The 26871-nt window shown below is 46.0% G+C and overlaps 1 protein-coding gene across 1 annotated transcript in view; it reads left to right on the forward strand.

The window, feature by feature from the left end:
* Nucleotides 1–26053, forward strand: part of LOC126484098 (UDP-glycosyltransferase UGT5-like) — a 118612-nt gene extending 92559 nt beyond the window's left edge. Inside the window, exons 6-7 of the mRNA XM_050107474.1 lie at nt 901–1120; nt 25406–26053. Coding sequence (XP_049963431.1) covers nt 901–1120; nt 25406–25697 — 512 coding nt within the window. The 3' untranslated portion in view covers nt 25698–26053. The remainder of the gene's footprint in view (nt 1–900; nt 1121–25405) is intronic.
* The last annotated feature ends 818 nt before the right edge of the window (nt 26054–26871 follow it).

Here is a 26871-nt window from a genome sequence, read left to right on the forward strand (position 1 = left end):
TGCAGTGCAAATGTTCTCTTTACGGATGAGGCTTCATTCCAACGTGATCAAACTGTAAATTTTCACAATCAACATGTGTGGGCTGGCGAGAATCCGCACGCAGTTGTGAAATCACGTCATCAACACAGATTTTCTGTGAACGTTTGGGCAGGCATTGTTGGTGATGTCTTGATTGGTCCCCATGTTCTTCCACCCACGCTCGATGGAGTACGTTATCATGATTTCATACGGGATACTCTACCTGTGCTGCTAGAACATGTGCCTTTACAAGTACGACACAATATGTGGTTCATGCACGATAGAGCTCCTGCACATTTCAGTCAAAGTGTTCGTACGCTTCTCAACAACAGATTTGGTGACCGATGGATTGGTAGAGGTGGACCAATTCCATGGCCTCCACGCTCTCCTGACTCCCAACCCTCTTGACATTCATTTATGGGGGCATTTGAAAGTTCTTGTCTACGCAACCCCGGTACCAAATGTAGAGACTCTTCGTGCTCGTATTGTGGACGGCTGTGATACAATACGCCATTCTCCAGGGCTGCATCAGCGTATCAGGGATTCCATGCGACGGAGGGTGGATACATGTATCCTCGCTAACGGGGGACATTTTGAACATTTCCTGTAACAAAGTGTTTGAAGTCACGCTGGTACGTTCTGTTGCTGTGTGGTTCCAATCCATGATTGATATGATTTGAGGAGAAGTAATAAAATGAGCTCTAACATGGAAAGTAAGCGTTTCCGGACACATGTCCATATAACACATTTTCTTTCTTTGTGTGTGAGGAATGTTTCCTGAAAGTTTGGCCGTACCTTTTTGTAACACCCTGTATAGGGCGTCTCTGTTAAAAGTACTCGTAACTCGCTCCAGTTGGTCAGTGAACGTGTTCCCGCTTGCAGACCACCCGAACGTGCTCGTGTTCATCACGCACTCCGGCCTGATGGGCACCCAGGAGGCGGTGGCGGCGGGCGTGCCCATGCTCGCCATGCCCATGTTCGGCGACCAGTTCCTCAACGCGGACCGCGTCGTGGCCGGCGGCAGCGGCCTCAAGCTGCTCTACCGAGACCTCAGCCGAGGCACGCTGGCCGCCGCCCTCAACCAGCTGCTCAACGACCCGAGGTGAGCCGCCTCCAATCTGGCACGCCTTCACACTTCTCTGTAACGAAATGTTTTCTTATTGTGTACGAGTTTCCTGTTGCGAAAGTCGAAATGAGTGACACCGAGGGAACACAGAAACAGGTAGTGACGGAATTGGGGCTTAACGACGACCATCCTCCCTGGTGCGGTAACATTATGAGATCTGGATATCTACATAGTCGTCCACACGCCACAAGCCACCATACAGTGTGTGGCGGAGGACACTCCTGCTACTGCTCGCTTTTCATCTCTTTCCTGTTCACAAGTCGGCAATATTGCTTGTGAAGGATGACTGTTGGCACAGTCCTATATGACATCTAATTTGGCTGATTTTTCACGTCGTGATCATTTCACGAGACGTATGTGGGAGTAAGTAGTAGTCTTTCGGAATTTCAATAATAAAACTCTCCGAACTAGACAATCCCTCTCTTGTAGCATCTGCCACCGGAGTTCTTTAAGCATTTAAATAATGCTCTCGCTCTATTAATCCTACATGGTAAGCCTCCAAGACTGAGGAACAGTACTCAAGAATCGGTAGGAACAGAATTTTGTAAGCGAATTCTTCATTGGTAAAACTGCTTTTTCTTCAGTATCCTTCCAATGAACCTTAGCCTGTCACCCGACTTTACAAAGCCGGCCGGGGTGGAGGGGCGGTTCTAGGCGCTACAGTCTGGAATCGGGCGACCGCTACGGTCGCAGGTTCGAATCCTGCCTCGGGCATGGATATGTGTTATGTCCTTAGGTTAGTTAGGTTTAAGTAGTCCTAAGTTCTAGGGGACTGATGACCTCAGAGCCATTTGAACCATTTTTTGTCTTTAGAAAACATTGTTTTATGTAGGCATTTCACTTCAGATCGCTCCGAAACCTTACTCCTCAGTATTTCTATTATAGTTACTGTTCCCAGTGATTCGTCGCTGGTGGAGTAATCGGACGGCAGAAGATCTCTTCGTCTTTTTATGGGCAATAAGGTACATTTATTTACCGTCAGAGTCAGTTGGCAGTCCTTGCACCTTCTGTCAACGCTATGCAGGCCTTCCTGTATCCCGCCACAGTCGTCTGGAGGGGCAAAGTTGATACAGACAACTCTCTGTCTCTCACCTTTTGCTTTCCTCTCCTTGGGGAAGTGTATGGAGGAGTTTATAGCCTGTTGGCTGTACTCTACAATGTGTGTTGTGTGTGTGTGATTATCTTTGATTGTTTTGGCTGTCTGTATATTGTGGTGGTGTTCTGGTGGTGTCTTCTACTTGCCTGGGGTTGGCGAGATGTTAGGTATTTTAAGGATTAAGGATTGTTATTAGGACTTGGAATTTTGGGATTTTTCTCTTCGAAGACCGTCATAGGGCGTTTGTGCTTATCACGGGACATGTCATACCGACCTAGGGAGTGGATGACGTTATTTCCAGATCTGGTAGAGCTCTCGTAGGAAGCCCTTACCAGATATTGGAGGGGGATTTCGGATGCGGCGTACAGATAGTCGGTGGGGAATCCCGTGGGTAGATGCAGTGCCCTCCTGAGGGCGTGGTTCTCCAGCTTCTGGAGTTTGTCCAGGTGCTCCTTCGCCACGTATCCCCAGACAGGGCACGCATATTCCATTAGGGGGAGTATAAGGGCCTGATAGACATTTACTCCTACAGAGCAGGGAAGGGAGCTGGTTGTGTTGAGGACTGGGTATAGGATGGACATTCTGTCACAGACCTTCCTGTGGACGTCGTCTGTGGGGTTTCTACGTTAGTCTCGAGTCTAAGGTTTCGCCTAGATACTTGGCAGATTTGCGCCAAGGGAGTCGGGATCCACCTAGGTGCAGGTGAAGGGGGAGACATTGAGGGGGTCCACGTCTCCCGAGTCTCCAGGTGATCAGCATAGCCTGTATCTTTTCAGGCTTGATGGTGATGCGCCAGCGATGGGCCCAAGTTTCTGTGTTACCTAAAGCCCTTTGTAGCCTACGTTATTAGCATTACGAGTGTAAAAGGCTGTGTCGTCAGCTTACTGTGTGGTGTGCACCAGGGGGGCTGTGGGAGTGTCCACAGTGTACAGACCGTATTAAATGAGCCCCAGGACCAATCCCCGTGGCACCCCCTGCACGAATACGCCTTTTGGTGGAGGTAGCTGTTTCTACCTCGACAGAGAAAGTTCTGTTCGTGAGATAGCTTTAGATTAACCTGACTATGGTCCGTCGGAACCCCTGTGTATATAACTTGTGTAACAGCCCTTATGGCATACTGAGTCGAAGGCTTTGGCTACATCAGGTAGCACTATCCCGCAGTAGCGTCTGTGATTGAAGCCCTCTGTGGCTGCTTCCACCAGTCTCATGATCTGTTGTGGGGCGCTCCTGTCGGAATCCGAATTGGAAATCCGGCAGAAGTTGCTCGTTGGTGATGTGGTCTAAGGAGGAGGCGCTCTTAGATCTTACTGGGAGTTGGCAAGAGGCTAATCTGCATGTAGTGCTGCGGGAATAAAGGGTCTTTCCCTGGTTTGTGTATCGCGACCATTTCCGCATGTTTCTAGTAAGCTGGGAACTCGCAGGTACGAACAATCTCGTTGAAGATATTCGCGAGGTGTTCGATAACCGAGGACGGAAGTTTTTTAACTAGATGGTTGGTGGCATTGTCGCGTCCTGGCGCCTTTTTTTATAGGGAGGGACCTCATTACTTTCTCCAAGTCTTCGGGGGTGAAAAGTGGGGTTTCGTCCTCTGGGTCCTCCTCAGCACTGAGGAAGACAGCCAGTCGACGACGGACTAGCTCTTCGTGTTCGTTATCCTGGGGTTCTGCCGCCTGAAACTGCTTCTCAAAGGTGTCGACGAGGGCGTTGGCCTTTTCAGTATGGCTGTAGGCCAGAACCCGCTCGCCGTGCAGTGGCGGCATCCTAATGTGTCTTTTGGTGAATTGCTTGGTTGCTTGCCATAGCGTGTCATCGAGGGCTGCGCGGAGCTTTTGCCACTGCTGGTTTCTGTTCTCATTGAGCGCTATCTTCAGCTCTCTCTGTAGACGATTGAGCAGCCTCCTGGTGGCCTGATTTCTGGCGATCTTCAACTCTTTTGCCACTCTGTTCTTCTGTGGGATTTGAGCTAGCAAATGTTCCGGGAATTGTACACGCGGGGGCGGCCGTCCTGTTATGGGGGAGTGGCATCTTCCGCTACCTGTAAGATGGTACCTGTTAGGTCTTCTAGCACTTGTTCTACTGTTTCGGTAGTAGGTGGCTGAGCGCGAGCGATATCAGAGGCGATAGTTTCTCGGTATAGCTCCCAGTTTCTACGTTTGTAAGACATCTGGTACTGTGGGGGTGATACCCATTCTTCCACATCGGCCTCTAGAATCCCGTGATCCTCCTAGTGAGGGCACTGTCCAACACGTCGGACCTACCTCCATTTTTTGGAAAATGCGTGGGCTTGACTGGGCCCCGTGTTTCGAAGTGGTAATAGCACGCTATTTGCTGCAGTTTGGCGCCTACTCTGGAGATTACTCTAGAGTTCCAATCGGGGCGTTTGACACTGAAATCGCCTTCGATTTGCACTAGAGCAGCTATGTCTCCCTCGTCTATCTCGTCTTGTGGGGCTCGGTAGATTGCAACAATTGTTAGGGGTCCAGTGGCAGTGGTTACTTCCACCGCCACTGCTTCGATTTTATTGGTAGCTGGTAAGAATACCTGGTGGTGGCAATCCCTCTTTTTATGTATATGGCCACTCCCCTGCCTTGGGTTGGCCCGTCCTTATGGTACCTAACGTAATTGGGAACTGTCGCTTTTATTCCCGGTTTTAGGTGGGTTTCCCCGTCATGCATATGTCGATGGAGAGCCCCTTCATGAGTTCTCTGAACTCGACCTCTTGATTAACAATGCTGACTGCGTTAAAGACGCACATTGTCGGGCCTTGGATATTTGGTCGTCTATCCATGATGGGGTTTTGAAACTACTGAGGAAGTTGCAGAGGGGAGCGACTGCTGGACTGCTGCCTGAAGGGCAACGAGGATGTGAGTGTTCTGCTTCTGGACCTCCCTGAATTCCTTCATCATTTCCATGACGACGTTCGTGGTCTGGACCATAATGCGTAACAATTGATCCGAAGGGGTGGACTGCTGCCTGAAGGGCAACGAGGATGTGAGTGTTCTGCTTCTGGACCTCCCTGAATTCCTTCATCATTTCCATGACGACGTTCGTGGTCTGGACCATAATGCGTAACAATTGATCCGAAGGGGTGGACTGAGTGCTTCCTCTGTCTTGGTGGATCTGGTCATTGTTGTGTTTTTCCCGGCGTTGTTGTTGCGTGCGTGTCTGGTGTTGTGGTGACTGGACTTGCTTCGATTTCTCCACGTTCTCCACATATGTTGACCTTGGTGTGTCAGGCCTTGGTTTACCAAAGCTTTTTCTGTGTGTGTTGTCCTGTTTGGTCTCTCTGTGTGGTTTGATGGGGTGCTGGTGTCTTGATTTCGTGTGTGGGGGGAGGGGGGGGGGGGCGGGCTAAGCAACCTTTCCCTTCTGCGTGTGTTTTATGTGGAGCCTTGGTACCCTGCCGTGTCGTGTTTTCCACACAGCACGCAACTTATCTGCGGGTCCGCGGAATCAGACCGCCGCGTCCCCATGGCACCATCCAAGCTCGACATCCCCCCTCGACGAGAAGACACGACAATTCTCCAATCGGATGACGCCATGCTAAACTCTCCAAGTGCCATTTTGTTATGCTGCGAGACCTCAATGTGAGTACTCACTAATGCTTTAATAAAAGCAAAGCCGGAAGAGACTCCTGATTTGTAGCCCGTACAAGCGGGGGCCTATGGCTGAACGAAAGTGAGTAAGCGGAACAGGTGCTCCACGCTTGACTGCCGCTCAGAGAACAGCCTTATGAGGTCTCCAACGTTATCCAGTGGATGAGGATTGGTCATTGTGTGCCCAACCACACGCGAGGCCGATGCGCGGGCTGCGTGTAAGTTGGCGGAGCGGTCTTCAGTACAGCGTGAAATATCACTTAGCACCGCGGTACGACATTTCTCTGTCGGCACCCTTACTTCAGCTCGGCATTTCGTGGTGCCAACGTTGTTTACCCTTTGGTATTTGTTCGTGGTGTAAAAGAAGTTAACAGGTCCAGTGGCTGTTTGCAGAAAATTGTCTATCGTCACAAACCTTAAAAAATGAACAGTAGTAACAGAAGAGAAGACTAAGAATTCTGTGTTTTTATTGTGAGATATACAGTTGCATAATCGACAGGCGAAAAGTTGCTATGGAATTACATTAAAACACCACGCCAAAAGAATTTTAAGATTTACGTAATGACGAAAGAGCAAAAAGTTAACAACGAATGACAGGCAGGATTCATTGCTCTGTACATCAAGAAGCACTTTGTGCTAAATTTGAAGGCATGAAGCATGTGAAGGAATTGATTGTGTAAACAGTAAGATTTCTGAAATCGCACACATTATTCCACTGCCGTCTACAACATTTTACTATGACAGCGAATGTAAAATATACAGAGTTGACATATTACTGCGAAGTGCACTGATTAAATCGAGGGGCATGCCTGGAACGATTTTTCGGTTTAGAACCCGCCTTTGTCACATTGGAAAAAGGAGACCAAAAATAAAAATTGAAAGATCCAGAATGGGTTACAAACCTCGTGTTTGAGGTGAACCTGACTGCAAACTGCCCACAGTAAGGCATTGCAAGATGAGAAACAAGTTATTTCTGATTTGGTGCGATTGTATTTACAACGAAAACCGCATTCTGGAAGGGACAAATTCGAGCAAAAAGACCATCCATTTTCCTAAACTCTCGGGAATTAAAGAATTTGAGCTTTGACGAATTCATTCTGGTTTTTTAACGTTTTGAGTACACTGCCGATCTTACAACAGGCTTCCAGCTGTTTTCGAGACCGTATGCTGCTTCAGCTAAAAGCACCCCCATACATGAGCAGATCGTACTGAGTGATGTGCAGTGTAATTCACATTTGAAAGACAATTTTTTTTTACAACCATCCTGGAGGTCTACGTTGTTTTCCTCAGGAAGAGATGGTTCAAATGGCTCTGAGCACTATGGGACTTAACTTCTGAGGTCATCAGTCCCCTAGAACCTAGAACTAGTTAAACCTAACTATCCTAAGGACATCACACACATCCATGCCCGAGGCAGGATTCGAACCTGCAACCGTAGCGGTCGTGCGGTTCCAGACTGTAGCGCCTAGAACCGCTCGGCCACACCGGGGCATTAACAGAGACTGCGTTGCAGTTCTACCTGTTTACCGATGAAGCGGGTTTCACAAACCACGAGGCAGTGAATCTACGGAACATGCATTACAGGTCCGTGGACAACCCTCGCTGGCTCAGACAGGTAGAGCGACAGCGACCGTGGACTGTAAATGTATGAATCATGAATCATTGGCGACCACCTCATTGGTCCTCACTTTATTGCAGGGGCCCAAACAGCTGCAACATACATCGCGTTTCTACAGAATGATCTGCCAACGTTGCTCAAAAATGTCCCACTGGAAACGCGTCGACGTATGTGGTATCAGCATGATGGTGCACCTGCACATTCCGCAAATAACACTAGGCTGACCCTTGACAGGATGATCGACGGGCGTTTCATAGGACGTGGAGGACGCATAAATTGGCCAGCCCGTTCTCCTGATCTTACACCTCTGGACTTCTTTCTGTGGGGTACGTTAAAGGAGAATGTGTACCGTGATGTGCCTACAACCCCAGAGGATATGAAACAACGTATTGTGGCAGCCTGCGGCGAAATTACACCAGATGTACTGCGGTGTGTACGACATTCATTACGCCAGAGATTGCAATTGTGTGCAGCAAATGATGGCCACGACATTGAACATCTATTGGCCTGACATGTCGGGACACACTCTATTTCACTCCGTAATTGAAAACGGAAACCACATGTGTACGTGTACCTCACCCCTCATGGTAATGTACATATGCGTCAGTCAAAAAGACCAATAAAAAGGTGTTAGCATGTGGACGTAATGTGCTGTTCCAGTCTCTTCTGTACCTAAGGTCCATCACCGTTCCCTTTGGATCCCTACGTAATTCGGTGCTCTCCGATACACACGATCGAACAGCGGAGGAGTGGTACTCAAGCGTCAACTTTGGTTACAATATCTCCGGATGTAATCAACATTTTATAATGAAACAAACGGAACTGATTACGTATTTGTTTATATATTCAGATGTGCTAACAAAACTAACGGGGTTCCATTTAAAAAAACGTAGGTTTGTTTTAAAAAATATACTTCCGTGCATTTTTTTATGGTTTGTATTAACCAATTACACTAGCCCCTCTCCTCCCGTTAGGTCTGTGGAATCGATAAGTCAGTATTTGATGTGGTTTACGAAATATATCCAGCGGTAATGTTAGGTGACTCACCCTGTATAAAAGTGACTGACATACTACGTTCTTTCGGACATGTTCGAAAAAACAGACAATATTTTTTGACTCTCCAGTCACTATGAGTCAAGATAAAAAAGGATTGAGAAATTAGCTGCCAGTGTACATTGACTTAAATCACTGGGGCAAGCTTAAAATTTGTGCCAGACCAGGATTCGAACCTCGAACTCCTGTTTACTTTTCTTCGTCATTTCAGAACACTCTTTTTTTCCTCCCTCGCTTTCTTGTGTATAAAGCAACTTATAAAAAGTGGGGGACTATTTGCAACAGCCACTTGGATCCTAAAAACAAAAATATCTAGACATCGCTTCACAAAGTGGGTCTTCATCAGTGGGTAGATCATGGCATCCAGGAACACGACTGATCCCTTTGTTATTCGGCCAGGAGTAGCTCGTATGAGGAATGCCAGAATTTGATAGCCCAAACACCAGATGTCTACTGCCAGGCCACAAGCGTTGATCTTCCGTGTCAGGCACCCCACATGTGGCAAAAAGTGGGGAGTTGGCGAGGTGAACTTGGTCGAGATGAGAATGATTCGATTGTTTCCAGTTGATGGTGACATACTAAGCGGAATGTGCTGCAGTGGCAAGAAAAGGGGCGCTAACTGCCCGCCACACATTCCACCACTAGTTGTGCAGGTACTTCTGTTCTATCGCAATGGCGGTGTAGGCCACATGCATCTCAGTGTAGACTGCCTTCGACGACAGCAGAAATGGTTCTAAGCACTATGGGACTTAACATCTGAGGTCATCAATTCCCTAGACTTAGAACTACTTAAACCTAACTAACCTAAGGACAGCACACACATCCGTGCCCGAGGCAGGATTCGAACCTGAGACCGTAGCAGCAGTGCGGTTCCAGACTGAAGGGCCTAGGGCCGGCCGCGGTGGTCTCGCGGTTCTAGGCGCTCAGTGCGGAACCGCGCGACTGCTACGGTCGCAGGTTCGAATCCTGCCTCGGGCATGGATGTGTGTGGTGTCCTTAGGTTAGTTAGGTTTAAGTAGTTCTAAGTTCTAGGGGACTGATGACCTCAGATGTTAAGTCCCATCGTGCTCAGAGCCATTTTGAAGCGCCTAGAACCGCTCGGCCACAACGATCGACTCGAAGACAACAAACACACCTGCGGCAGAGAGGCAGTTAGGTAGCTGTGTTCCAGAAAAATGCGTCCAATGTGATAGAAAGGCGCTAGGATGTCCGAAACATCGCTGAAACAACCAACAAGGCTGGCGCATATGCAGCAAAGAGTAATCTGGTATCGGGTATCGTCGACTGTGAACTGACAAAAGGTCCGAACTGTATCCAGAACGTGGCAAAGATCCACACACCATCAAGCCTGGAGAAGGGTAAGGAACTCATAGTACACCTTGGAGGTCATCCCCTGGTTAACAAAGGGACCCATTACAGTTAACCTGTATCTAGCCAGTGTGTGCATGGCCGGAAGAGTTTGCTCCATGTGAGGAATCTGCAATGCTATGTAGTTAGTGACATGGCACATACATTGCAGGAAGTCAAGGGAATGGAGGTGATGTTCAGTGAGTCCAAACGTGATCCGTTGCAGTGGTATCTGCAACTGAAGGCTCCAGAGCACCACATGTCAGTCATAAACCCCATGCCAAGACAGCATAAGGCACTGGTCACACTGAGTGGGTCAGCACTTCTCTCAGGCAGGAGGAGGAGGAGGAGGAGGAGATTAGTGTTTAACTTTCCATCGACAACGAAGTAATTAGAGACGGAGCACAAGCTTGGATTAGGGAAGGAATGGAATCGGCCGTGCCCTTTCAAAGGAACCATCCCAGCATTTGCCTGAAGTGATCTAGGGACATCACGGGAAACCTTAATCAGGATGGCTGGACCTGGGCTTGAACCGTCGTCCTCCCGAATGCGAGTCCAGGTTGCTAACCACTGCACCACCTCGCTCGGTTCTCAGGCAGGCCTGTACCAATAAACATAGCCCACAGTTTACGTACATTGAGGGAGCTGCCTGACACCTCACTGTAGGTCGCCACCCATGCAGGCAACACTCGGGTATCGTCAGCACTTCAAACACAGAGGACCAAATCGTCTGCATAGTCGGTGCAACAACATCGATGTCCACCTAGGGACGTTCCCATCACACGTAGTCATAGTCCACATAACAATGGTTCTGGGTGGAGGCGTGCAGCAGCGTGGACAGGGGACCCCCATCACACCAGGATTGGTTGTATCAACTAACCTTTATACAGCGCCAAGGATGTCGCACTGTGCAGGATACGTTGACCACCTCGATGGAGGACAGCTGTAAGAAAAGAATGATCGACCTGGTTAACTGCCGGGCTGAAGGCTAATCATACCAAAGCTGCAGGTGGATGCAGAGTTCCAGTGAGGGCGATCAGGTCTGTGTAGTGGCAGAGGACTGCCCGAATTTTTTATGCTCTGCAAACATGTGCTGAGACGCTTCTTCAAAAACAGCTGTGAATGGGGGTGGTTAGTGTACAGTGTACCATAATGGACATGAAGGCTGCATCCATTGCCACTGGGTGCTGCCTGCCATTGTCATCAGTGGTGGTTCGAATCAAGGCCTGGCACCATCTTCACCTGTCTGCTAGAAGGCATACAACCGCAGGCTAGCATCACCATCCATTCAAGATGGTGGCACGTGAGGGCGGCAATTTCTGCCTCGATGTAGTCCCCTATTGTACATCTTTCAGGTGAAAATGGCATCGTAGAGCAGTCCCTCAGTATTTGGTAATTTTTCGTGGATTGCCTTCTCCAAACTGCAGAGTCTCTGCTATACACCATCAAGGCCCAGTGGACGGCATGTTTGTCACCAGACAGCTACCATGACGACATAGATGGAGAAGCGCTACGGCAGTGGCGACATGAATCCCAAGTCACCTTGATAAGATGCCGACAGTCAGGAGACGCCAGTAGAACCGCATTCATTTAAAAACACCCCTTCCTTGCTACACCTCTGATGGTCAAATGTGACTGTGCAGACATAAGCTGCATGGTCGGAAAAAGTGACAGGCCAGATCGCAGCCAGTTGGGTTCCTTCCACCAACGAGCGCGAGATATGAAAGCAATCAAGGCGACTAGGAACGGTGTACAGTGTACATCTGGGGCGGTCGTCAGAAACTTGTTCTCGTGTGTCCACAAGTTGGAGATGGTCGAAGATCACGGCAAGCTCTGCCCAAGGCGAATGATGCAGCGGCTGATCTTTGGGGTGGATGGTGGAATTGAAATCACCATCCAGCACCAATGCATTTTGCCGCCCGACGAAAAGAGATAAGGTTACCTACACAAAGAAGGTGGAACGTTTCCTTCTCCTCCCTGATCCTGAAGGAACATAGATGTTAATAATTCAGACAGCAATGATCGCATGAGCCATCTCGCTCAAATCCGGAAGATATTGGACGTTGTCAATGGGTAATCCTTCACGGATGAGAATCGCCACTCTGCTACCAGTATCTGACACATAGGAGACAAAAGGAATGCACCGCGACCGGTTAGAAAACCATCGATATGCACTTCTCGTAAGAGGGCCACGTCTAAATCTGCCACTAGAAGTGTATCGTGGAGCATCGCCAATTTATGTGGGACACAGATAGCGCTGGCATTGATAATAGCTAGGCGATACGTCTGTTCTGGCACTTCTGCTGTGAAGACTTGGGATCTTCCAGTGGCAGCCAGCTGGGGCAGGCCGCAAAAGACAGTCGAGGGCTTGATGGTCACTACAATGTGGAGGGAGGGGGGGGGGGCACAACTGATGGTGGAACGTACCCACCAACAATATTCGCAGCCTGTTCCAATTGCTCCTTTATGTTGTCCATTCAAGAAACAGAAGCAGCACTAGTACGTTGTCGAGTGGTAGAATCATCAAGACGACACCACATTTGAGCGACCTCCATACACAGCATACATTGTAATTCTGTCAGAGACAGCAAAGGACTTGGAAGAGCAGTTGAACGGAATGGACAGTGTCTTGAAAAGAGGATATAACATGAACATCAACAAAAGCAAAACGAGGATAATGGAATGTAGTCAAATTAAATCGGGTGATGCTGAGGGGATTAGATTAGGAAATGAGACACTTAAAGTAGTAAAGGAGTTTTGCTATTTAGGGAGTAAAATAACTGATGATGGTCGAAGCAGAGAGGATACAAAATGTAGACTGGCAATGGCAAGGAAATCGTTTCTGAAGAAGAGAAATTTGTTAACATCGAGTATAGATTTAAGTGTCAGGAAGTCGTTTCTGAAAGTATTTGTATGGAGTGTAGCCATGTATGGAAGTGAAACATGGACGATAACCAGTTTGGACAAGAAGAGAATAGAAGCTTTCGAAATGTGGTGCTACAGAAGAATGCTGAAGATAAGGTGCGTAGATCACGTAACTAATGAGGAGGTATTGAATAGGATTGGGGAGAAGAGAAGTTTGTGGCACAACTTGACTAGAAGAAGGGATCGGTTGGTAGGACATGTTTTGAGGCATCAAGGGATCACAAATTTAGCATTGGAGGGCAGCGTGGAGGGTAAAAATCGTAGAGGGAGACCAAGAGATGAATACACTAAGCAGATTCAGAAGGATGTAGGTTGCAGTAGGTACTGGGAGATGAAGAAGCTTGTACAGGATAGAGTAGCATGGAGAGCTGCATCAAACCAGTCTCAGGACTGAAGACCACAACAACAACACCATACAGAGCTTGTCAACAGAGGTCACAGGCGGTGGAGGAGAAAGCATCACAGGCGGTGCAGCACAAACCACTGACGTCACTGACGTAGGTGGGTAAGGAGCCAAGCCCAACATAGATGCGTTTTCTGACGGCGGTTCACCACCCCATGTTGCCACGATGAGGAGAAAATAGCCAGGTGGCGTACGACTGCGTTTCTTGCGCTTCGTTGGTGATTTCTGCTTCCAAACCCATCCCATATTGTAGTGTGACTGGTCACTATCTGACGCCGTCCCAACCAGAAGGAAATCAGAGGTTGGTACGACGTCTCAATCAATATCGATCACTAGTGCAACATTGCCTCTCAGGTTCTGAAGGCGTCCAAAGGGCTCCTGAGGGGATCGAGTAGCAATCTGAGGACTCGCCGTCCCGTCAGTGCAAGGGAATGCTGGCAGATCTGAAGGAATCTGGGTCAGTGCATCTGGTACCTCTGCAATAGCAGCGAATGCGTCACGAGGAGTACGACACATCTTACAGGTGTCTGAATCAGGTGTCTGTGGAGGCAAACCGTTTGGACGCCCCCCTCGTGGCCACAGCCCTCACGAGTTCGAGGCCAATCATCAATTAACAAGGCATGTGCTTCGTCCGTTTAAGTTTGATCTGAGGCATGCCATTTAAGACGTGGTAGGTCACGATGGTTTGCCAATTTTCTGTGACGTGACTGATGATTTTTCTGTACGATCGAGAGGCAGATACGACCAAGTCTTGTGGTGCCTCAAAAGTAAGGTCGAAGACACGCAGCGATCACCCCGCGTGATCACCCGATAGAGCTCCGACGTGGTCATCAGAGTGCCTGATTGTTCGTCTCTGTTCTTTTGAACATGTCTGAAAGAAATGAGATCACGCGGAATCCACAGCTGTGGTTGTTATTATGTAATCTGAAGTGGGCGGGGGGAGAAACAAAGGGAAGGGAAGGAAATTATGGTGTCAGCTGCGTCGGGAATGTATGCGAAATCAGCGGCGCTGAGCGAAAATGCGTGCTAGACCAGGATTCGAACCCGGATCTCCTGCTTACTAGGCAGTTGATCTAACCACTGTGCCACCCGGACACGATGTTTATTGAAACAACGGGGACCCACATTCCCATACAGTGCCACCTATCCGCAATACCTGTCCACGTCCTCCATGCTCGTTACTTTGAGACTGCCGCCGCAGTTGAACGTGGCTGTGCATTCACACTGGAGGTGGTCGATTCATAACCCAAGGAGGCGACTCAGTGAAATGAATGCGTGGTCTCTGTTCTTTCGGTCATATCGTCTCTATGGAAGCCGATGGCACATTTGGGTAAAAACATAAGATCTTCTTTAACAATTTGTAGACGGTCGGCCGGCCGGCCGGTGTGGCCGAGAGGTTCTAGGTGCTTCAGTCTGGAACCGAGCGACCGCTACGGTCGCAGGTTCGAATCCTGCCTCGGGCATGGATGTGTGTGATGTCCTTAGGTTAGTTAGGTGTAAGTAGTTCTAAGTTCTAGGGGACATGACCTCAGATGTTAAGTCCCATAGTGCTCAGAAGCATTTGAACCATTCTTTTTTTTTTCTTTTTTTTTGTAGACGGCCTAAGTCTCACTCGGGCACAAATTTCTTGACTACGACGTTAGTACAGATGTTCGAGAGTGTTCGAGGATGTAACAGCTATTTGGTTCAAATAAACGAAATATACTGTACTCGGAAATGATTTGAAATCACAGCCACAGACGCTGCATCTACGTGCCACCAAATGTGGAATATACTGGAATATAGATGATGTGAAAACCAATGCGTCTTTAATTAGCCTGTCATTGGTAAAGAACAGAGTTACCTATTCATTTTATATATAAGTATTTTTAACATTGTGCAGCCCTGTCAGCAACTGTGATAATTGAACATGTAACACGTCAGCCTCACTTTACCCAGGTTTCAGCCAAAATAACTTGGCCTTCTTCAGAAGCGAGAGATACTAAACTACTGCATGCCAAAGTTTGGCCATGTCAAGTGTAAAACTGTAGCACCGTAGTAGCCAGTCATAAATCTACATTACTTAGCAGAAGAGAAACAGCAGGCCCCACTGCGCGGACGAGGTCGGTAGGCCGCGAGAGCTGCGCAAGGAACTAAACGCGGCGAGCACCTGTGTACCGAGCATTGCTGAAAGCCATGCGCGTGCGCGCATGGAAATATAGATACAGAACGGTAGCTATCTTTAGATTAGCAATTGGATTAATATAACCATTAAAACCTTTAATGGCGTCTTATGTAAAATAACTTGCTTCTCAGGAGACCGATACCCCTATAACAGATTCGGAGCCCGTGAGACAGAATAGCTATTACTCTGTAAAATTATTTCTCAATGTTGAATACATTGCTCAATCTTTATCTGGTTAATTAATGAACGTATGTGTGGCTATTTACAGGAATGATATACAGGGTGTTTCAAAAAGAATACCACAACTTTAAAAATGTGTATTTAATGAAAGAAACATAATATAACCTTCTGTTATACATCATTACAAAGAGTATTTAAAAAGGTTTTTTTTCACTCAAAACAAGTTCAGAGATGTTCAATATGGCCCCTCCAGACACACAAGCAATATCAACCCGATACTCCAACTCGTTCCACACTCTCTGTAGCATATCAGGGATAACAGTTTGGATAGCTGCTGTTATTTCTCGTTTCAAATCATCAATGGTGGCTGGGAGAGGTGGCCGAAACACCATATCCTTAACATACCCCCTTAAGAAAAAATCGCAGGGGGTAAGATCAGGGCTTCTTGGAGGCCAGTGATGAAGTACTCTGTCACGGGCTGCCTCGCGGCCGATCCATCGCCTCGGGTAGTTGACGTTCAGGTAGTTACGGACAGATAAGTGCCAATGTGGTGGCGCTCCATCCTGCTGAAATATGAATTGTTGTGCTTCTTGTTCAAGCTGAGGGAACAGCAAATTCTCTAACATCTCCAGATACTGTAGTCCAGTTACAGTAGCACCTTCGAAGAAAAAGGGGCCAAAAACTTTATTGGCTGAAATGGCACAGAAAACGTTTACCTTAGGTGAGTCACGTTCATACTGAGTTGTTTCCCGCGGATTCTCAGTGCCCCATATACAGACATCGTGACGGTTGACTTTCCCATTAGTGTGGAAAGTTGATTCATCACTAAACACAATCTTTGAAACGAAAGATTCATCTGTTTCCATTTGAGCAAGGATAAAATCACAGAAATCGATTCTTTTAATCTTATCAGCTGCAGACAGTGCTTGAACCAATTTCAGACGATAACGTTTCATAACTAACCTTTTTCGTAGGACTCTCCATACAGTTGACTGTGGAATTTGCAGCTATCTGCTAGCTCTGCGAGCCGATTTTCCTGGGCTGCGAACAAATGCTTGCTGGATGCGTGCTACATTTTCATCACTCGTTCTCGGCCGTCCAGAACTTTTCCCTTTGCACAAACACCCATTCTCTGTAAACCGTTTATACCAACGTTTAATACACCACCTATCAGGAGGTTTAACACCATACTTTGTTCGAAATGCACGCTGAACAACTGTCGTCGATTCACTTCTGCCGTACTCAATAACACAAAAAGCTTTCTGTTGAGCGGTCGCCATCTTAGCATCAACTGACGCTGACGCCTAGTCAACAGCGCCTCAAGCGAACAAATGTACAACTAAATGAAACTTTATAGCTCCCTTAATTCGCCGACAGATAGTGCTTAGCTCTGCCTTTTGTCGTTGCAGAGTTTTAAATTCCTAAAGTTGTGATATTCTTTTTGAATCACCCTGTATAGTATCGCGGAGAGTACATCAGTATGACTGAGCATCAATAAAGGCAACAGCGCCTAAAAAAAACGTAGATGAATTTGTATTAACATTGCATTAGTAGCAGTAATGAAGATAGCATAAACAAAAATTGCGTAGGGTAGTTAGAAACTGGGTAGGCCTGGCAGAATATCAGGTAGTAACATAACATGATGTAACACGTTAATCGTGGTACTACAAAAGTATCAGGCTAAGTGTTAGGTTTCCGAGGACCTTTTCTTAAATTTGGCGTATAACGCCATAAAGACAATGGAACAGTGTACATGCACGTATATTGTGTCAAATTACATATTCTTAGCAAGACATAATGGCTGAGAGAAAGAAAGGCTGCAGTGCCTAAATATTTCGTACTTAAATTAAGTTAGTGTACAGGTGCGTTAAACCGACATCGTCTAACACTGATTAATGAAAGAACAGAAGTTAACCATCAGTATCAGTAAGACTGGGCGTTCAACGCCACTGTTCTCAATTATATATATATATTTTTTTGACTGACATTAGGTAAAATGTGCATTTAGGCACTTCGTTTCTCGTATTATACCAATTTAAAGAGCATTTTTCTGAAAGAATATGCTTTCTATTTCATACTAAGCTTTCGTCACACTACGTTGCGTACCGCCAGAATGTGGTTTTTAATGTCCACTGGGCCACATTTTATTCTTATCTCAATCAACGTCTCCCCTAAATTTAGAAAGCCTACATCCTGCTCAATGGCCTAAAGTCCTTAGCACACATTTCCACACACTTGTCAGTGTTTCATAATATATATGGAGTAAGCAAACTGCTGGTTAATTTTACAAATATGTCGTAACATATTCGAGGCTCCCGAATGAGTGTTCAGTAACGTTTCACACATTTTGCATTGCGAAACACCTTCTGATTTATTTGAAGCAGACTGATATACACACAACTTTTTCCCAGCTGGACCCTTTTTCGTGACTGGTATATATTTCCCAATTAGTAATTTCTCCTCAGTCTCATTTGAGGTTGATTCATCAGTGCTGCTCCCACCATTGTGGTAATTGATCTGCAGTAAAAATACGTACGCAGACACATGCATTGGACTGGAGCAGGCTGGACGGGTCCCGTGAAGCCCGCCAGGCTTGCGGAAACACGAGCCGCCGTGCTGTAGCCACTGTGCTCCGGTACACGTGCACTCTCGTGTGTCTATTGCGGCAGGCTGAGCAGCTGTAATGGCTGCTGCGGAGATGCAGGCAGGCAAGCTGGTAGGACGATTTGTAGACCTCTGGTCCCTACATTGTGAATTTTCCGGGGTAAATTAATTTAGACTTTGACTCGACGATTTGATATTGTTGTTTTAAGATTTACCTACGTTTCATAGGCAGCTGACTTGTATTTAAAGTTAATCGTTTATCATTTATTTTTTATTCACCTTATTCCATACTTTCTGAATTTCTTATTTTAATAGTTTACTCGGTACGATTGGCGCAACACCCTAGATGCTTAGCAGTACTTTTTGGGACGAAACAGGAAATTGCGATGAGATGTTTTTTGCCTATACAATTTACGTGCTTCTTCGTTTAATAATTCACACATATATTCACTGACTATGTTTTCGTACACATATAACTAATATCCACCGACATGAACCATGGACCTTGCCGTTGGTGGGGAGACTTGCGTGCCTCAGTGATACAGATAGCCGTACCGTAGGTGCAACCACAACGGAGCGGTATCTGTTGAGAGGCCAGACAAACGTGTGGTTCCTGAAGAGGAGCGGCAGCCTTTTCAGTAGTTGCAGGGGCAACAGTCTGGATGATTGACTGATCTGGCCTTGTAACATCGACCAAAACGGCCTTGCTGTGCTGGTACTGCGAACGGCTGAAAGCAAGGGGAAACTACAGCCGTAATTTTTCCCGAGGGCATGCAGCTTTATGGTTAAATGATGATGGCGTCCTCTTGGGTAAAATATTCCGGAGGTAAAATAGTCCCCCATTCGGATCTCCGGGCGGGGACTACTCAAGAGGACGTCGGTACCAGGAGAAAGAAAACTGGCGTTCTACGCATCGGAGCATGGAATGTCAGATCCCTTAATCTGGCAGGTAGGCTAGAAAATTTAAAAAGGGAAATGGATAGGCTAAAGTCAGATATAGTCGGAATTAATGAAATTCGGTGGCAGGAGGAACAAGAATTTTGGTCAGGTGAATACAGGGTTATAAATACAAATTCAAATAGGGGTAATGTAGGAGTAGGTTTAATGATGAATAAAAAAAATAGGAGTGCGGGTAAGGTACTACGATCAGCATAGTGAACGCATTATTGTGGCCAAGATGGACACGAAGCCCACGCCTGCTACAGTAGTACAAGTTTATATGCCAACTAGCTCTGCAGATGAAGTAATTGAAGAAATGTATGATAAAATAAAAGAAATTATTCAGATAGTGAAAGGAGACAATAATTTAATAGTCATGGGTGACTGGAATTCGGTAGTAGGAAAAGGGAGAGAAGGAAACGTAGTAGGTGAATATGGATTGGGGGGAAGAAACGAAAGAGGAAGCCGCCTGGTAGAATTTTGCACAGAGCACAACTTTATCATAGCTAACATTTGGTTCAAGAATCATAAAAGAAGGTTGTATACATGGAAGAAGCCCGCAGATACTGACAGGTTTCAAATAGATTATATATTGGTAAGACAGAGATTTAGGAACCAGGTATTAAATTGTAAGACATTGCCAGGGGCAGATATGAACTCTGACCACAATCTATTGGTTATGAACTGTAGATTAAAACAAAAGAAATTGCAAAAAGGTTGGAACCTAAGGAGATGGGAGCTGGATAAACTGGCTAAACCAGAGGTTGTACAGAGTTTCAGGGAGAGCATAAGGGAACAGTTGACAGGAATGGGAGAACGAAATACAGTAGAAGAAGAATGGGTAGCTTTGAGGGATGAAGTAGTGAAGGCAGCAGATGATAAAGTAGGTAAAAAGGCGAGGGCTAGTAGAAATCCTTGAGTAACAGAAGAAATATTGAATTTAATTGATGAAAGGAAAAAAATATAAAAATGCAGTAAATGAAGCAGGCAAAAAGGAATATAAACGTCTCAAAAATGAGATCGACAGGAAGTGCAAAATGGCTAAGCAGGGATGGTTATAGGACAAATGTATGGATGTAGAGGCTTGTCTCACTAGGGGTAAGATAGATACTGCCTACAGGAAAATAAAAAGACCTTTGAAGAAAATAGAACCACTTGTATGAATATCAAGAGCTCAAATGGTAACCCAGTTCTAAGCAAAGAAGGGAAATCATTATGGTGGAAGGAGTACATAGAGAGTCTGTACAAGGGCGATTTACTTGAGGACAATATTATGTAAATGGAAGAGGATGTAGATGAAGATGAAATGGGAGATATGATACTGCGTGAAGAGTTTGACAGAGCACTGAAAGACCTGAGTCGAAACAAGGCCCCGGGAGTAGACAACATTCCATTAGAAATACTGACAACCTTGAGAGAGCTGGGCCCGACAAAACTCTACCATCTGGTGAGCAAGATGCATGAGACAGGCGAAATACCCTCAGACTTTAAGAATAACATAATAATTCCAATCCCAAAGAAAGAAGGTGTTGACAGATGTGAAAATCGCCGAACTATCAGTTTAATAAGTCACGGCTGCAAAATACAAACGCGAATTCCTTACAGACGCATGGAAAAACTGGTAGAAGCCGACGTCGGGGAAGATCAGTTTGGATTCCGTAGAAATACTGGAACACGTGAAGCAGCGCTGACCCTACGACTTACCATAGAAGCTAGATTAAGGAAAGGCAAACCTACGTTTCTAGCATTTGTAGACTTAGAGAAAGCTTTTGACAATGTTGATTGGAATATGCTTTCGAATTCTGACGGTGGCAGGGGTAAAATACAGAGAGCGAAAGGCTATTTACAATTTGTACAGAAACCAGATGGCCGTTATAAGAGTCGAGGGGCATGAAAGGGAAGCAGTGGTTGGGAAAGGAGTGAGACAGAGTTGTAGCCTCTCCCCGATGTTATTCAATCTGTATGCTGAGCAAGCAGTAAAGGAAACAAAAGAAAAGTTTGGAGTAGGTATTAAAATCCATGGAGAAGAAATAAAAAGGTTGAGGTTCGCCGATGACGTAAATCTGTCAGAGACAGCAAAGGACTTGCAAGAGCAGTTGAATGGAATGGATAGTGTCTTGAAAGGACGATATAAGATGAACAACAAAAGTAAAACGAGGATAATGAAATGTAGTCGACTTAAATCACGTGATGCTGAGGAAATGAGACAAAGTAGTAGACGAGTTTTGCTGTTTGGGCAGAAAAATAACATGAAGGTCGAGGTAGGGAGGTTATAAGATGTAGAATGGCAAGGAAAGCATTTCTGACGAAGAGAAATCCGTTAACATCGAGTACAGATTTAAGTGTCAGGAAGTCATTTTTGGAAGTATTTGTATGGAGTGTAGCCATGTATGGAAGTGAAACATGGACGATAAATAGTTTGGACAAGAAGAGAATAGAAGCTTTCGAAATGTGGTGCTACAGAAGAATGCTGAAGATTAGATGGGTAGCTCACATAACTAATGAGGAGGTATTGAATAGGATTGGGGAGAAGAGAAGTTTGTGGCACAACTTGACTAGAAGAAGGGATCGGTTGGTAGGACAAGTTCTGAGGCATCAAGGGCTCACCAATTTAGTATTGGAGGGCAGCGTGGAGGGTAAAAATCGTAGAGGGAGACCAAGAGATGAATACACTCAGCAGATTCAGAGGGATGTAGGTTGCAGTAGGTACTGGGAGTTGAAGAAGGTTGCACAGGATAGAGTAGCATGGAGAGCTGCATCAATCCAGTCTCAGGACTGAAGACCACAATAACAGCAACATAACTAATATAGGTTACATGAGCAAACGAAATGGCGATAAATTGAAATCAGGTCGGAAGTACGTGGGCTGCCATTGCGTTCTCTTGCACTAGGCTGCCTAATGTATTAGGGCAAAATTATTTGATTTGGTACTGAAATGTAGACTTCAAAAAGAACTCCAAAAGAGTGCGCGATAGCATATGTTTATCCTTAACGCTAAAGTCACAATCATCCTTTTGCTGCTTTGTAGGTTCTAAAATGGGCGACTTCTAATGTAAAAATAAACAACAATTATAACATCAGCATATGTTGTCCCGGACTTTTATTTAGATGTTTTTGAGCTCTACCATCTGGTATACCGCAAATAGATGTAGCTCTTGTGTATTACGTAGCGTATATCAACAAGGTGCGGTGAGGGAAAATATTTTTAGTTACTTTGACTGATGAAATTAAAACGGGTGAACAAACTTTCGTGGAACGAAGCTTAGAAAATACAGATCTAATCAGCTTTACATAACTAAATGAATAAAAATCTGTAATGAAAACCGACCTTTCGGCTTAGGCAGCAATTATTGCACCCTGGCGTGCAACTCTTTGTCTGAAGGAAATCGACGACCACCAGTGTCTTTCTTCACGGCTCCAAAAATATAAAAATCGCATGGAGGATGTGTAAGGGCTTTCCCGCTTTCCATCGAGACCTCTGCTGCACAGTCGAAAACAACCTTGGGGGCACGTGCCCCGCCCACACCCTCTATGTAGTCCCGATCACTCCCCATGCGATTTTTGGAGCCCTGAAGAAAAACATTCGTTTCCAACAATTTGCCTCGGACGAAGAGGAGCGCGCCTGTGTTCAACCATTTTTCACTTAGGCAACCGCAAACATTTTTCCTTGCAGCCACTGAACGTCTTGTCTCACTCTGGGATAAATGTACTGACACATACGGCGATTTCAGTTAGATATTCAGATCAAAGTAAAACAGTCAAAGTAAATCTGTAATACCTGTAAGCTTATCGCCTTATTTTCTGTCTTCTGAAAATAGCAGGCCTGTTTTATTTGCATCTCACTGTCCCTTCTGTTCGTTACATACAGGACTATAAAGAAGTCTACATCAACATCTACATTTTTACTCCGGAAGCCACCCCACGGTGTGTGGCGGATGGCAGAGGGCACTTTACGTGCCACTGTCATTATCTGCCTTTCCTGTTCCAGTCGCGTATGGTTTGGGGGAAGAACGCCTGCTGGAAAGCCTCTGTGCGCTCTCAAATGTCTCTAATTTTACATTGGTGATCTCCTTGGGAGGTATAAGTAGGGGGAAGCAATATATTCGATACCTCATCCAGAAACGCACCTCTCGAAACCTGGGCAGCAAGCTACACCGCGATGCAGAGCGCCTCTCTTGCAGAGTCTGCCACTTGAGTTTGCTAAACATCTCCGTAACGCTATCACGCTTACCAAACAACCCTGTGACGAAACGCGCCGCTCTTCTTTGGATCTTCCCTATCTCCTCCGTCAACGTGACCTGGTACGGAGCCCACACTGATGAGCAATACTCAAGTGTAGGTCGAAAGAGTGTTTTGTAAGCCACCTCGTTTGTTGATGGACTACATTTTCTAAGGACTCTCCCAATGAATATCAACCTGGCACCTGCCTTACCAACAATTAATTTTGTATGATCATTCCACTTCAAATCATTCCATAGGTATACTCCCAGATATTCTACAGAAGTAACTGCTACCAGTGTTTGTTCCGCTATCATATAATCATACAATAAAGGATCCTTCTTTCTACGTATTCGCAATACATTACATTTGTCTATGTTAAGGGTCAGTTGCCACTCCCTGCACCAAGTGCCTGTCCGCTGCAGATCTTCCTGCATTTCGCTGCAATTTTCTAATGCTTCAACTTCTCTGTATACTGCAGCATCATCCGCGAAAAGCCGCATGGAACTTCCGACACTATCTATTAGGTCATTTATATATATTGTGAAAAGCAATGGTCCCATATCACTCCCCTGTGGCACGGCAGAGGTTACTTTAACGCCTGTAGACGTCTCTCCACTGAGAACAACATGCTGTGTTCTCTCTGCTAAAAACTCTTCAATCCAGCCACACAGCTGGTCTGATATTCCGTAGGCTGTTACTTTGTTTATCAGGCGACAGTGCGGAACTGTATCGAACGCCTTCCGGAAGTCAAGGAAAATTGTATCTACCTGGGAGCCTGTATCTAATATTTTCTGGGTATCATGAACAAATAACGCGAGTTGGGTCTCACACGATCGGTGTTTCCGTAATCCATGTTGAGTCCTACAGAGTAGATTCTGGGTTTCCAGAAATGACATGATACACGAGCAAAAAACATGTTCTAAAATTCTACAACAGATCGATGTCAGCCGGCCGCGGTTGTCTAGCGGTTCTAGGCGCTCAGTCCGGAGCCGTGGGACTGCTGCGGTCGCAGGTTCGAATCCTGTCTCGGGCATGGATGCGTGTGATGTCCTTAGGTTAGTTAGGTTTAAGTAGTTCTAAATTCTAGGGGACTGATGACCACAGATGTTAAGTCCCATAGTGCTCAGAGCCATTTGAACCAAGATCGATGTCAGAGATATAGGCATATGGTTTTGCGCATCTGCTCGGCGACCCTTCTTGAAAACTGTAACTACGTGTGCTCTTTTCCAATCATTTGGAACCTTCCGTTCCTCTAGAGACTTGCGGTACACCGCTGTTAGAACGGAGGCAAGTTCTTTCGAGTACTCTGTGTAGAATCGAATTGGTATCCCGTCAGGTCCAGTGGACTTTACTCTGTTGAATGTTTTCAGTTGCTTTTCTATTCCTTGGACACTTATTTCGATGTGAGCCATTTTTTCGTTTGTGCGAGGATTTAGAGAAGGAAATGCAGTGCGGTCTTCCTGTGTGAAACAGCTTTGGAAAAAGGTGTTTAATATTTCAGGTTTACGCGTGTCATCCTCTGTTTCAATGCCATTATCATCCCAGACGGTCTGGATATGCTGTTTCGATCCACTTACTGATTTAACGTAAGACCAGAACTTCCTAGGATTTTCTGTCAAGTCGGTACACAGAATTTTACTTTCTAATTCACTGAACACTTCACGCATAGCCCTCCTTACGCTAACTTTGACATCGTTAAGCTTCTGTTTGTTTGAGAGGTTTTGGCTGCGTTTAAATTTGCAGTGAAGCTCCCTTTGCTTTCGCAGTAATTTCCTAACTCTGTTGTTGAACCACGGTGGGTTTTCCCCGTTCCTCACAGTTTTACTCGGTACGTACCCGTCTAAAAGGCATTTTACGATTGCCTTGAACTTTATCCATACACACTCAACATTGTCAGTGTCGGAACAGAAATTTCAGGAGTAGTCGTAAGCTGTCTGGTGTATCGCAAGCTTCAAATACTGAATGCGTATCGTTACCCGCTGCGTACAATTACGCAATTGTATCTTACTCAGTCAGGACACTTTGTTTTTTGGATCTTGGGAGTGGATAATTCCTTCTCCGTATTATGTTGTCTGATGTTGTTCTAACTATGCTCTGTCCTTTCCTCTTTTACAGGTACCGCGAGCGCGCCAAGCAGCTGTCCCGGCTGTTCCGGGACCGCCCCCGGCCGCCGCTGGAGGAGGCTGTCTACTGGGTGGAGTACGTCATCAGGCACCGGGGGGCGCCTCACCTGAGGTCTGCGGCGCTGGACCTGGCCTGGTACCAGTACCTGCTGCTAGACGTTGCTGCCTTCGTGGTGGCCACGATGGCAGCGGCGCTGCTCGTACTGTACCTCGTCGTTCGCAAAATATTGTCCTGCTTGGTGGGGGCCTCTCGCCCTGTGCCGAAAGGGAAGAAGAGGAACTGAGACGATCCACACCACAAGCCACGATAACAGTTACATTTGCCACCACCAGTCGCATCTTTGGCGAGGCTGCATTTGGGACTGATGTAGATAAGTTAGCAGATCTGGCAAAAAGAACTGTGTTTATTTATTTGAACCAGTTTCCGATGACATTCTGGAGCACTGCCAATAATATTATGAGATTGTCTGTAAAATACTTGATGTGAACGTGTGACAGTGGGTCTAACATCTCACAGTGTAGATGGACTGACTTACTATGCCTGCGCACTCTGTTATTAAAACAATTTCACGAGTAGAACAAATCAAGCGTACTTGCAATACGAGTCGTAAGTGTCGGTCAGATGAAGCGCCACATGCACTGAGTGATCTGTTGTATAATTCTTGACACAAAAATAATTTCCCTGCTCGGACGACTAATGGTGTGATTGTCGTAGTTCATCAGTTACCGACTGCTTTACATCAATTATCCTTACCTTGTTCTATGAGATCGTTAATGAAAGTCGACCATCTCTGAGGCAGTGTGTGAGCCGTTTGCCGGCCGGGGTGGCCGAGCGGCTCTAGGCGCTACAGTCTGGAACCACGTGATCGCTACGGTCGCACGTTCGAATCCTGCCTCGTGCATGGATGTGTGTGATGTCCTTAGGTTAGTTAGGTTTAAGTAGTTCTATGTTCTAGGGGACTGATGACCTTAGAAAAGTCCCATAGTGCTCAGAGCCATTTGAACCATTTTGTGAGCCGTTTAACACTGTAGCTCCACTCGTTCTCGAAACCTTAATATTTAGTTTACCGTACACGTCCAGTGTACTCTGGCATTTTGTGACCCTACATTATTAAGTGTTATTCAACACATCTGAAACTATAATCTGTTTTTGAATTTCGGGTAAATCGTCCAGAGACCCGTTTTCGCCCTTAACATACGGGCTTGATTAAATGTCCGAGCAGTAAGTACAGAGATATTAAAACTGAAACATCACGAATACGGCATATAGAAAACGCAAAACTGGCGCCGTGCGTACGTCATGTTTTGTTAGACGAATGATAACCATTTCAGCGCGGCAACATGAAGTTGTTGCTAGTGATACCATCTACTTTCCTTTTGTAAGGAAAGATTACTGAAGAGGTTTGTTATCCACCTGCTTGTCGTAGGAGCTCATGCTGGCACATCAACATTTGGCTG

This window comes from Schistocerca serialis, chromosome 6, assembly GCF_023864345.2.
Source record: "Schistocerca serialis cubense isolate TAMUIC-IGC-003099 chromosome 6, iqSchSeri2.2, whole genome shotgun sequence".
In the NCBI taxonomy this organism is placed as follows: domain Eukaryota; kingdom Metazoa; phylum Arthropoda; class Insecta; order Orthoptera; family Acrididae; genus Schistocerca; species Schistocerca serialis.